Source organism: Gallinula chloropus, assembly GCF_964237585.1.
Source record: "Gallinula chloropus genome assembly, chromosome: 3".
Classification (NCBI taxonomy): Eukaryota; Metazoa; Chordata; class Aves; order Gruiformes; family Rallidae; genus Gallinula; species Gallinula chloropus.
In genome coordinates, this window is record NC_140087.1 from 55000077 (window position 1) to 55012963 (window position 12887).

General features: G+C 38.4%; 1 protein-coding gene across 1 annotated transcript in view; it reads left to right on the forward strand.

Moving 5' to 3' along the window:
• BABAM2 (BRISC and BRCA1 A complex member 2) overlaps positions 1-12887 on the forward strand; it is a 172793-nt gene that overhangs the window by 2780 nt on the left and 157126 nt on the right. Inside the window, exon 2 of the mRNA XM_084261848.1 lies at positions 609-766. Coding sequence (XP_084117974.1) covers positions 639-766 — 128 coding nt within the window. The 5' untranslated portion in view covers positions 609-638. The remainder of the gene's footprint in view (positions 1-608; positions 767-12887) is intronic.

A 12887-nucleotide genomic window follows, 5' to 3' on the forward strand; every position in this document is an offset into this window, starting at 1 on the left:
GTCTGTGAGTGAAGATGCCTTTCAAAGTGTGGTGATACCACTGAAAGTGGCATTAGCCTTTAAAAGGCAACAGGCAATGTTGTAAGTAGTTAATGAAGTATTGTGAAAGTAGTAACTGATTACGGTTACGCTATTGGTACTAAAAATCACAAAGGAGAGCATGGAGAAGTAAACCCTTGGCCCTACTGCGATCAGTAATGTAAGTCCCATTGATTTCAGTGGAAGGAGAACAAATGTGGCTCATCAATTAGGGACTCCTAATGGAAATGCTCATGAGAAGGGCTGGGCTGCAAGGTGTCAGAATAGCCCTCAATTTTATTTCTTTTCTCCTAGGGGTAGGATCTTAATTAAAGGAGCCTAGGATGTAAGTCTGGTTTTATGTTGATGTTAAATAAATGGCCTTCTTTGAATATGGCAGATGTAGGGGAAAAAGAATTACCTGTGTTTATTTTTTCCTTTATAAACCTGTGCATGCTTCAGTTACTCTCCTGACCATTTATGTGCTTAGTTTTTTTTCCTTTGATGTTTGTAAAGTGCATGTGAACTTATGTCACATGAGTAGGATATTTTTTGATTTATTGTTTCTCCCTGTTATCATCCCTGTACAGGTCAAGACAAAAGCAGAAGAGCATACTAAAATGTCACCTGAAGTTGCCTTGAACAGAATTTCTCCAGCGCTCTCTCCCTTCATTTCCAGTGTGGTCAGAAATGGAAAAGTAGGACTGGATGCTACTAACTGTTTACGGATTACAGACCTGAAATCTGGGTAAGTTCCTCATCCAAAAAGAATAGCCAACTCCTTAGAGTTAAGATGTCTTTGCAGGGCTGAATTTTACTAGGTTCGTGTGTATTTAAGCATTTCCAATACATCTAGAGTTGACATACTAACTAGATTATTTTTTGTCCTACTACCATTTTACGGTTTGGTAATTTTGTAATTTGTCATATTGTTGGCAATAATAATCTTGTTAAAACACTTTCATCGCTGCCACTTGATAGTGCTGTTTTTCAGCAGTGAGACAGTTATAAACATTTTTCCTGTTGTTTATCACTTGCTTAGTGGAGCTTTTCTGTAAATTAAGAAACTCGAAGATAAATTTATGTGACCTTACTTGTAGTCAGGAATATGCTAAATAAGAAAAAACAACTTTATCTCTTTATCTGACCTCCCTTGGCTGTAGAGCAAAGTGTTTGAAATAGGCCAAGCTAGTCCTTTTTAATTCCAGAAGAGTACGTGATGGTTTTCAGATAGTAATAAAGTTTGTGCAGAGGGACTCTGGTGTGTGAAAACACAAGGGAAATGCTGAAAGTAGAGTTTACTTTAGGCATTGTGCAGAGAGGGGAGACTCCCAGGGTGACTGATAAAAGAATGCTTTGGATGAGGCATGTCAGAAATTGCTTTACTCTAAAAGAGTTGGGGGGTGTCTAATGGTGTCCTGGATTGAGGTATTTATTTGATATGGGAGTTCAGAGCCTGAAGTTTCTCAGGGCAAAGTGTCTAAATTGCTGCTTTGCGTTATCATTTTGAATGATAGCTTAACCCGATCGGCCTTGAGGACAACCACAAATCACTGCTGGTTAAAGCTTGGCTCTGCTGCAAACTTTGGGTGATGTGCTTCTGCAGGCTGTGTTATTATGGTTTCATGGAGAGTTTGGGAGGTACTTTTCTGGCAGTTACAATGCTTTCTCAGGATGGAGGTGTGAGTTCTAAGGTTAGTTTGAAAGGACCCATTCCCTCCCTGTAAGGAGCTGCTTTACTTGAAGGTCTAAGAAGCTGTTGTTATTAGTGTTGCCTGGCTTGGCATTTAGGCTTGCCAGTTATGTGAGAGGCTGAGCAGTTACGCATCTGCTGCTGTCACTTCATGCTAGACCTTGCCTTCTCTTGAACTAGTCTTGCAGGAAGGCTGAGATGAGAGCTCTCTTACATTTTCCCTATCAATTCTGAGAGAAAAGAATACTAAAAAAGATAGAGAGAAAACACGTTTGTAGTCTGCTGGTGAATGCACCAGCTTGTTGGAAAGTAGGTAAGGGTTCTGCTCTCTGCCCACTTATGCCTTTAAAATAATACACAGTGGTGTTTTCTAGCTGACTCTTTTCAGAGGTGTTTTTGATGTGTCTAAAGTTCTTTGGCAAGTGATCTTATAAAGATCATCTTGAATTGGTAAATCCCAAATGTTTTCCAAGAATTTATTCTTTATAAAACTGAAAACTGCTCCCAGCCCGATTATAGTGATTCAAATTGTATAGTTACTGTCTATAACATGAGTACAGCCCCTGACAGAGGTTGTCTCATATCTTGTTTAAGGCTTGGCTCAGCTATATGCAAATGCTAACAACATTTTTTTTTTCTTGTTCTGGAACATAGAAATGTACCTCATTCTCTATGCTGAGGCTCCTTATAGCTCGAGGTTATTAGGAACTGAAGTTAGGATAATCAGGATTCTGCATTTACTTGAAAATTATTTTTAAAGTGGAGGGTTGGTTTTTGTACCAGTTACTTTCTTAAATGCATTCTTCTAAACAGGATTTATTTACAATTGTTTGGAACTTCTTTGAAATGTGATTTTCAGGCATGTGGCTTTTTAGGGAAGATTTTTGTTGTTTGTTACAAATATACCATTGTTAGGTTATTTACAATAAAAAAAATTGAATTTCCATATCAGTGTGGAAATAAGTCTTTCCCTATCAAGTGCTTTATGATGTCACTGAACAGATATGCAGTGTAAAATCACTTAATTCTGCATCGCAGAATTATAGAGAAGCCCCTTCCATAGCTCAAGGTCTAGTTTGGTGGTCTGTAACCTTTGATGTAGGAGCCTCTGGGACTCCTCAGGCTGGTTTTGGCAGGTCCATGTTGGTTGATAAAGAACAAAAAACCACGAACCTACCCTGTTGTCAATAGATTTAAAGTAGTTGCTGGGTACTGCCTCTAAAGGAAAATTCTGCAGGGCTCCAGCAGTCCAAAAATGGCTTGAAAACCATCAATCTAGCATGCCCCTCTATCCCCTTATCACAAGACTATTCAAACGCATGTATACTTTCACTTTCTTTACTCTTTTAAATAGACAAATGATAATGCAGAGGAAATAGCAGGCAGAGGGAAATGTAGGCGATATCTGCATGAAAGAAACAGAAATATAAGGACTTAAAGGTTGGATGTAAACAGAAGGAAAGCAATTGTTAGGGTAATGGGAAACAGGTGCAGGACAGTGTCACTGAAGTGACATCCCTTCAGTTTGAATGGGGCTGAATCAGGCTTTAAACTTAAAATGGAATGGGAATGTGAGGAAGAGGTACTAGGTTGAATGTTAGAAGTTAAATAAAAGGCAGTTCTCGATGTCACATGCATATGAGCTTTTGTGTGGACAAGCAGTTCAGAAAATTTGCTCTTGAGTAGCGATTGAACATTGACTGACACATGGAAGGGGTGTGGATACAGCCTTTCTGTAGCCTAGCTTGAGGTTATTGCAGAACATGCAAGTATTTTCTGCTTTATCTAGTGTGTTATGCGGAAGATTTTAAAGAATAAAATCAATCCAATTGTCCTATTTTAAGATACTAAAATACTTAAGGTAATAATATGAATAGTCATTAACTTTGAAAACAAAACATCTGGAAGCCTCTGGGTTAAGGGGAGGAGCTGCGTGACTGCTACGGAATTATGTACTGTACTGTTAGTCCGATAGAAAATTGGGGGTTACCACAGTTATTCTGCATCCCTGACAAACCAGTGCTTTACTGTGTGTAATGAAATGTACAAACTGAAGAACCATCCATTCTTATTGCTTAGGTTTCAGAAACAAGCTGTAGTAACAGGGAATAGTGGTAACGTGCTGAATAGAGTAGTGTCTCCAAGGCCTTGCCTGTTCAGAGCCTTGGTTTTGATATTCTCAACTCAAAAGGGAAATTCCTCCCACTCTTCATTTCACCAGTGCAAGGTGCAGTTCCAGGTTTACAGCCTGTCATGTCAGTTGATTCTGATGTGTAACTATTTAATTATTTGAAAAATCAATCCACATGCCAGATGGTTTTAGAAAGGAACTTATTCTGCACTTACTCTAACATTGCAAATTTTATTGTGCTTTATAAACTGTATTAAAGAGCTGATGTTAGATTAGGAAGTTGATGATATGTTAATTTGCTTTGCTTGCAAGTGTGGGAGGGAAATACCATAGTAAGGAAATCCTATTGTTTTGCAGTCTTTGAGTATGTAAATGTTTTATAATAATACGTTACAGTTCCATAATGTCTGTGTGTTTTACAAACTTATTAGACAGTGCCAGTCTCATCAAACACTTACATACATTTCCATCTATGAGTAGGACCTCCAGGATCAAGTCTTCTTTACAGGAATTACATGACCACTGGTGATAGATACTGAGTGAGGGAAGAAATGCGAATACCCTTGAACTGAGCTCAGTCACACAGCTTGACAGGAAAGGAGGAAACTCTTCAGTTGAAACAGTAATAAACAGTCAGGTGGCCAAGTCTGCAGAGCTGTTACCTGCTTTCCTGTAAAAAGGGCTCCACGGTGAACAAAAATAGAACCTGAGTGTTTGGTCGCATCTGAAACACAGCACCTGTAGCAGCATCGATTCTGGTGATAAGAAAACCCTGCCAGGCATCTCTGTTGCATTAGTAAAAGGCATTCCTTGGGATGACAGAGTGGATCAAAGCATTTTAACTCTTGCATAGGATATTACCTTGTTCTAGACCTAAAGAAAATATTGCTGCCAGTTGGGTCAATGCCATTTATTGTATCATTCAGTTAATCTCCAGTGGTGTCTCTTCAGAATAATGACCCATCTTAATTAGATATTAAAATCTACTCATAACCAGCTGAATTATGGCATGGGCGTTTTTCTTAGCATTTATGCATATAATCATGGGAAAGATGTTGAATAGGGAGAAGTGATTATTAAGTAGATTTAGAAATAGAGGACATTTTCATATGTAAAGGGTATTTAATTATTGTATAATATAGAATCCAGTTATTTATGAGGCTGCTGCTTTTCCTATGTTGTGTTACAGTAGTGAAAAACTTATCTGTGGTGGCATTGAGAACTTCTTTTTCTCTACAGCTGTTTATCAAGGCCCATGCTTGGGCCTCAAATTACATTGTAAACCTATTCTTACTCATCAGACTGTTTGTTTTTTAGATTACTTGGATGTGTTGCACCAGGTGGAATTTCAAAGTGAATACAGTGATTCAAAGCTGCATATATTAAGGTTCTATTTTCTGTAGCTATCCATTCATAACAATTTTGAATTTCATACTTGTTTGTTTATATTTATGAGATTAATTGTGAAATGTTAATGTAACTGGATCGTAGTAAATCATATTAGTATTTTGTTCTTTGGAACTGTCTGATTCGCTATTGACTTCTGCCTCTGCTTGATACTGAGCTATATTTACAAGGAATTATGTTCCTGAGAGAAACCTTTATGAGGAATGGTCAAAAAAATGTAGTGTATCTGAAGCAGATTTTAACATAAGCATTTACTATCAAGCTATAATGAGATACATATATATATATATATAATTTTACTGCCCTGCTTCCTAGTGAGCAGTGATGATTTACTTTTTTGTTATCAAGTGGGCTGCAGTGTGCTTTGGTATTTCCCTTTCTTTTGGACGTTTCCCTTTTTAAAGTAAATACAGGTTTTGTGTTAATATTTCATGAAATAGTGTTGGGTTTTAACTGTGAAACACTGTTACAATACTGTAGTGGTTATTTGAAGCTTTTGCTTGATCTTTTGATGAATTTAAATTGAAAAATTGTTTCAGTTACTTGAGGAAAGTTCAAATTCCATTACTGCCATTGATATCTATAGGTAGGGGCTTTTAACATGCATTTTGCTCATGTATGAAGCTTAATGAGTCTGACTCTTCTGAACAAGATTACTATGAAAAGCCCTTTTAAAAATAATTACGGTCTGAGTAAAGTACGTACTTGAAAGGACATGACAGTTTCTAGGAGAGGTATGGTCTTCTGGGTCCTTTACTGCTGTATTGGTTAAGTCATAAACTACTAACCTTTTGCATGGAGTAGTTGTTTCATTCCATTTTCTGAAAACAAATGTATTTCTTTACTACAAAGGATCTTATTACTAGTAGCTGCTTGTCACAATCAGAATTTAACAAGCTGAAGCTCATATGGGGCAATGTGGGAGAGTTGTTGGTGTGAAGCAGCACTTGGAACTTCAAAAAAGCAGGTTTTCTGTGCTGGTCCAAAAAGTCTGAGTGTCTCCAAGACTGCTGTCTCCTGCATTTGTTTCTGAATGTTGATAAAAACAAAGGCAAAATGTCAACCTGATACAGATCTAAATGTAGCGCATACATTTGGCAGTGGTTTTGTAAATGTCCTCCAAAGTTAGGCATTTTTAAAATTACACCAATTTTAACCCAGGTGCTTGAATTTGTTCAGCAAAAGCGTGTTTGTCAGTTTCAAGTGCTGTGAGTAAAGAAGGGTATCAGTGTTACTAGTGTGTAACTAGTATGAGCGTATATTTTGACTTTGAGACTCAGCCTGATCATAGAGTTGAATATATACTGCTAGGCTCAAACAGTAAAGGTAGTATTAGGTAATTGTGGTAACTTGGGCTCCAGTTTGAAAGACTTATGTGTGTTTAACAAGATTGGTTCAATTTAAATACTGCATAGCAGGTCTTTGGTATTAGACTGGGACAGTGAGTGGCTTCCTCTTGTCTGCATATGTGCCAAATATAGTTGGAAAGATGTACCTTAGCAAGATATTTGTATGTATGTTTTGGCTATCTATACCTGAATAACTCATTGAACAGCTTTTGAAACCCAGGCCAAAAGTAGGTCTCTGTCCAGGACTTTATGCTGTCCAGGACTTTATGCTGTTTTAACTGTCTGGGTATTGTGCATCGTTGCAGGAGAAAAAAACACCTAAAACTTTGGGTTTTGTTGTAAAATAATCTAACAGTTGGGTACCTGATCCATTTTCTACCCCTCTTCCAAACCCTTGCATCACACAGATTCAGCATTTGTTTAATGTAAGCTGGAAACATCTCCAGCATGCTGTGGATCTTAGATGCATATTACATTTTGCCAGAAGCTGAAAACAACTGGCTTTTAATTTTGTAATCTCCTGCTCAGTAGAGAAGAATACATTTCTGGATAGCTGGTTGGTAAATTCTTCCAGCCTTACGTGTGCAATTAGGCTTCGTGTTGGCCTGACTCTCCCATATGCATGTACACATACATACGTTAAATAGCTACTGTACACTTGTAATGAAGCTGAAGCAAAAGACTGTGATCTTTGCTTTTTAGCCTTTTTGTTGCACCCATCTGAGTTTAGGGGCTTTAACAGCGTGGAGATAATCAGAGGCTCAGTTTAGACAGACTGGTGTGCAACGGTGTTGAGGATCTGATTTTGCCACGTTTATACTACAGCGAGCAGAAACCAATGGGAATATTTCTGTAGGTTACTTCTGTAGGTGATAATAAAGGAAGCAAACCATTAGTTTTTGAAAGCAGAATATGTACACTATTTTCTGACTACAGTCATGCTCTGACAGTGTGGAAATCAAAAATGTATAGCTCTCTTCTTATGGTGTATCCATCACTATGGAAGCCTGCATAAAAAATTTTCAAAGGGAAGTTTCTTTGTCATAAGAGTCTCTTTCATTGGCATTTAGGTTGACATCTCTCTATCCTTGCCCTTTTAAATGCACCCTTATAAATGCTTTCTGATCTCTTGAACTATCAGTCATGGTGGCCTTCTTCTGACTGATGGAGAAATGAATTTTTCTGACCATTGAGTAACTGTCCAGCACTGAAATTGCAGTGTAGGTTTAATATCTCAAATTCAACTGGAAACAGAGTAACCACACCAATGCAGTGTGATGCCTGAGCTATTTTAATCTATTTACTGTGATACTTAGCTTAGGCTTTTACTTGGCAGTGCACTGCACTGTGTAGACATACCTTGAAGCAACTATTATCTGACTGCAAGTGAGCATGAAAAGAATGTTTAGATCTGTATGTATAACTGAACAGAGTTTTGTTTACTCTTTAAATGGATATTTTTATTGAAGAGACTGAATTCAGTCCTTGAGGTAAAGTTAAACCTTCTAACTAATCCATGGAAAACTGAAGGTGATAAATGGGAACATATTTATTTTGCCTCTCCTGAGAGGAAGGAATTGATATGTCTGAGGCAAACCACTGTGCAAAATGGGCCACGGGTTCTCTCTTTGTGTTATGTGGCTGAAAGAATAAAATTAGACCGTGAGGACTGAGTATTTTTGTTATTGTAAGATGAATAAATTCACCATGAAGTTAGGTTAATGAAATTTCCGAATTCCATTGTGGAGAAGAAGCACAAATTGCAAATTTGTATGTCTTAAAAAGAAAAACCCATACCAAAACAGAAAAAACCGCCAAAAACTATTCCTGTGCATCAGTGCAATAGTGTGTTTTTTCACACAATGACATTCTTTGTTCAATAAAAAGAAAACTTGTCTGGATTATTCTTGTTTATAGTTATCACTTTTTGGGCTATTGGACAGCTGACTATCATGTTTTTCAGACTGCCTTAGTCATAAGCTTTAAATTAAGCCCTGTAAAAGTGGTATGATTTCAGACCAACTGCAAGCCATTTTCAGGCAATGAAGACACTTTAAATGAATCATTTCTTTGGGGTGGTATGGTATCTGCCATTTGATTTTTGATGTTTTGCTTTTAACCTGTGGTCCATATGCAAAATTAAGTTTTGTTAGATAGATGCAGGAGGGAGGAGATGTTGTAAGTTGCATCAAGACAGGTCAAGACATTTGCGGTGGGTTGGAGACTCGGTTACAAGAACTTTGGGTGACTGGACACTCTTTTCACTAGGATCAAAAGGTAACTGCTCATAAGTAGTCTTGTCTTCCTAGGAAACTTTGCTTGTTCTGTGCCTGTAGAGCTGCTAAGGGTTGAGACAGGTCTAGCTCTTACCGCGGTGCTGGAAGAAATCAGTAAACTGGATTGTGAGAGCAAGAATAAGCATGTGTGTAGCGTAATAAATTAGAGAGTTTTCTTTCCTTCGCTCTGTGTTAAGTCTGTTTTACCCACGTAGTTGATGACAGGATGATCTCTCCCTGTCCTTACATTGACTGCTAAGCCTCTCAATATGTATTTCCTCCCCTGTCCAACTATAAAGGGGAGGGATAGAGCGACTTTGGTGGGTGTCTGGCCTCCAGCCAGGGTTAAACCACCACAGTAGAAGAGAATTGTGTGACTATCACCAAGAAGATGGTACATGGAACTGCTTTCTTTAGGCATAGTTAGATGTGAGACCTTGGGGAGCAATTTTATGCTTTATGGTATAGCCTTGAAGGTGATATTCCCACAACTGAAATGGCTGGGAACTGCAGGAGTTAATGCGAGAACAAGAAATAGAGAAAGACAAAGAGAGGTGAGAGAATCTTGAGCCAGACTTGCTGGTGAAAAGCAGGGCTGGCTTTTTGCAGGTGCAGTTCCACAGAGTAGTCTATTGTCATCTTGTGTATGATTAAGATTTTTCCCACCTTTTTAGTTTATTGTATATCTTTCATGTTGTTGCTAACTTAAAATAATGCTAGAGATAGGAGAACTACTGATACTTTTATTCATAGAAAGATTTAGGTTGGGAAAGACCTTTAAGATCAAGTCCAACTGTTAACCTAGCCAAGTCCACCACCAAACCATATCCTGAAGCACCATGTCTACACATCTTTTAAATAACTCTAGGGATGGTGACTCAGTCACTTCCCTGGGCAGCCTGTTCCAGTGCTTGAACCCATTCAGTGAATAAATTTTCCCTAATACTAAGTCTAAACCTCCCCTGGCACAACTTGAGGCCATCTCTTCTTAGTTCTGATACAAGCCAGGATATTGTTGGCCTTATTGGCCACCTGGGCACACTGCTGGCTCATATTGAGATGGCTGTTGACCGACACCCCCAGGTCCTTTTTTGCTGGGCATTTTTCCAGCCACTCTTTCCCAAGCCTGTAGCCTTGCATGAGGTGGTTGTGGCCCAAGAATAGGACCAGCTTTCATGTCCAAAGAATCGAATTTATGGTGGTTGTATTAACATAAATTTCTTCTGAGAGCTTACAAGTTTAGGAAATTAGTTAATTAGAGATCCGTGACCAGAAAGCTCAAAAAATGGGCAATTAGAAAACTTTAAAACAAGATGTGAAAAGTCACTGGTTCACTGGACATCTCCTAAGACTGTTTAGTTTGTTTAAGGGGGAAAATATGTAAACATGAACTGTGCTTTTAGTCCTCATGTTGTTGTGTTTTTTTTTTTTTTTTCCCAATAACTGCAACAGGTCAACGGTGTGAAATAAATTACTTAGAAAATCAGATGGGAGTCTTTATGGCTCCTACAGGCAGTATCGGAAGCAATGCTAAATTACTTAGTAAAACCTAACGTTTGTACTAGCTTAGCCTTTGTGAATTTTTGTATGAATATGCTCTTTCTGTGAATGCTGAAAGGATCTGAAACTCCAGGTGGTAGACTGTAATTTCATACAGGGTGAAGAATGGCTCTCTTAGGAGTAATCAAAAAGCAAAAATGTTCCTTGACTGGTTTTTTTTTTTCTTTCTTTCTTCAGAGATTGAATTCACATTGGTGAACCGTACAAGCAGAACATAAGAGATTACCAGGTTCTAACTCGTTACAAAGTAATACATAATCAAAGGGCAGCTAGGAAAGTATGAAACACGACTTCTGACAGGAGGGAAGGGAGATAGAGCAAATCCAAAGGATGCATCTGCCACTCCCTCATACTCCTCTCTAACACTTTGCTGATGAGTTCCAAGGATTTGGGGTGCACCTGGTCTCACGGTATAATGAAGTAGTGGTTTTTCTCTTGCCTGAATATGTGACAGAAAGGTGGTTTATGATATGGTGAATTCACTAGCCTATTTACCAAAACACAGTCTACTGCAGTGTGCATTACCAGTGTTATCCCACTGCAGTTTGCTTGTTTCTGTTAATTTTTCATCATGCCTTCATTAAAATTTCTATTTTCTCTTTATGTTTTATTCTTTTGGGGAATGTTTGTGTCAGTTTTTAAAGGGAGTTACAGACAATTACCTGTGTGTATAAAAGAGCTTGCTTACAAAGGTAATCAGTTAGATTATAAAAGATGTTTCTAAAGTGTATTTAAACCATGTTTTGTTGAAAGTTTCCCTTTGTTGGTTATTAATTATTTTTCTTCATTTGTATCATAATTAACTCCTTGAGGCCCAATGATAATGAACTTCCACCCTAAACTGCAGGGATTTTAGGAATGGAAACTTTTGAGATACTCTATTCTTCAGCACTGTACTTCCAAGCACACCTGCAAGTATATTAGGTGTGGTGCTGGTTGTCAGATTTGTCTTTGTACTCCTTTTTCTGGTAGCCCTTTTCAATGTATCCTACTGTTGTGACTGGAAAAAAACAGTTCAAAATCAGCCTCCTAAGCTGAGTGAAGAGAGAGTTTGTGATGCTAAAAAAAAATAAAAATAACACATGGGGTTTGTATGTGTGTTGATTTAATGTAGAAGTTCTCTTGAAATTATTTCAAAGCATATATAGGAGTGGAAAATCAGCGCTTACAGTAGATGAAGGCTTTGTTGGGAATATCTGGAGACAGCTTGGAAAAACTGTGGGTTGAGATACAGACAGTTTAATAGGCAAAGCAAAAGCCACACATGCAAGCAGAGCAAACCCAGGAGCTGATTCCCCCCTTCCCATGGGCAGACAGGTGTTCAGCCATCCCCGGGAAAGCAGGGATCCATCACATAATGGTTACTTGGGAAGACAGGTGTCATCAATTTGAATGCCACAGTTCTCCCTGTTCAAGTGCCTTATAAGGTGAGCATGATGTCATATGGTATAGAATAAACCTTTGGTCAGTTTGGGTCTGCTGTCCTGGCTGTGTCACCTCCCAGCTTCCTGTGCCCCATTCCAGCCATTCTGATGACGAGATGATGTGAGAAGCAGAAAGAGCCTTGAGTCTGTGTGAGCACTGCCCAACAACAACAAAAACATCTCTCTATTATCAACACTGTTTTCAGCACAAATCCAAAGCACAGCCCCATGTCAGCTACTGTGAAGGAAGCTAATTGTATCCCAGCCAAAATGAGGACAGTAGTTTAATTTTAAACTAAGTTTGAAGAAACCACTTAGGGTACAAATGAGTTAATGAAAACAGTGGCTTTATATATAGAAAGTTTTTTGAAATAATGATGAATTGGCTTTCAGATTTTCATAGTCTGATTAAAATACCTATATAAGTAGCGATCGTTCTAAATGTAACTGGATTTTTATTTCCCAAAAGCAGTGGTATGTGTCTGTCTCTAAGTGCAAGTCCCCTTCTCTCATATGAGTAACACGTATGTCTGTATAAGGGAGGGGAACTGAAGAAGAAAATTGGTTCACTAGACTCTCTCCCATCTCAGATTTTGCCTTATTGACAGAATTTTGGTTGGATGTGTTGGTTTGCAGCAGCAGCTGCTCTGCACTCTTCTTGTGTATTTGCAGGCCCCTGGGAGCCTGTAAAGCTTTGTGCACTCCTGTGGGAAACTGTGGTATGGTACAGGTTTTCACCATCAGTGTCAGCTCTCTAAAATGTGACTTTTCCCATCATTTTTCTGTTTTGTGAGCCTTGCAAAAAACCTGTCACCTGCTGGCCTTCCTTCCACTCTCCTCCCCCCTCCATACACTTTAATTATTCTTAATGCCTCTGTAGATGACTTACCCATCTGTTCTGAATTCTGCAATTAGTTCTTAATTAAATGGGATGAAATAGTGTGTCTTCAAGGAACACTGGAGCAGATTTCCATCTACAAAAATGGAGGAAAGAAGAATCGAAAGGCATCGTGAAAGGCTGTTCTACTT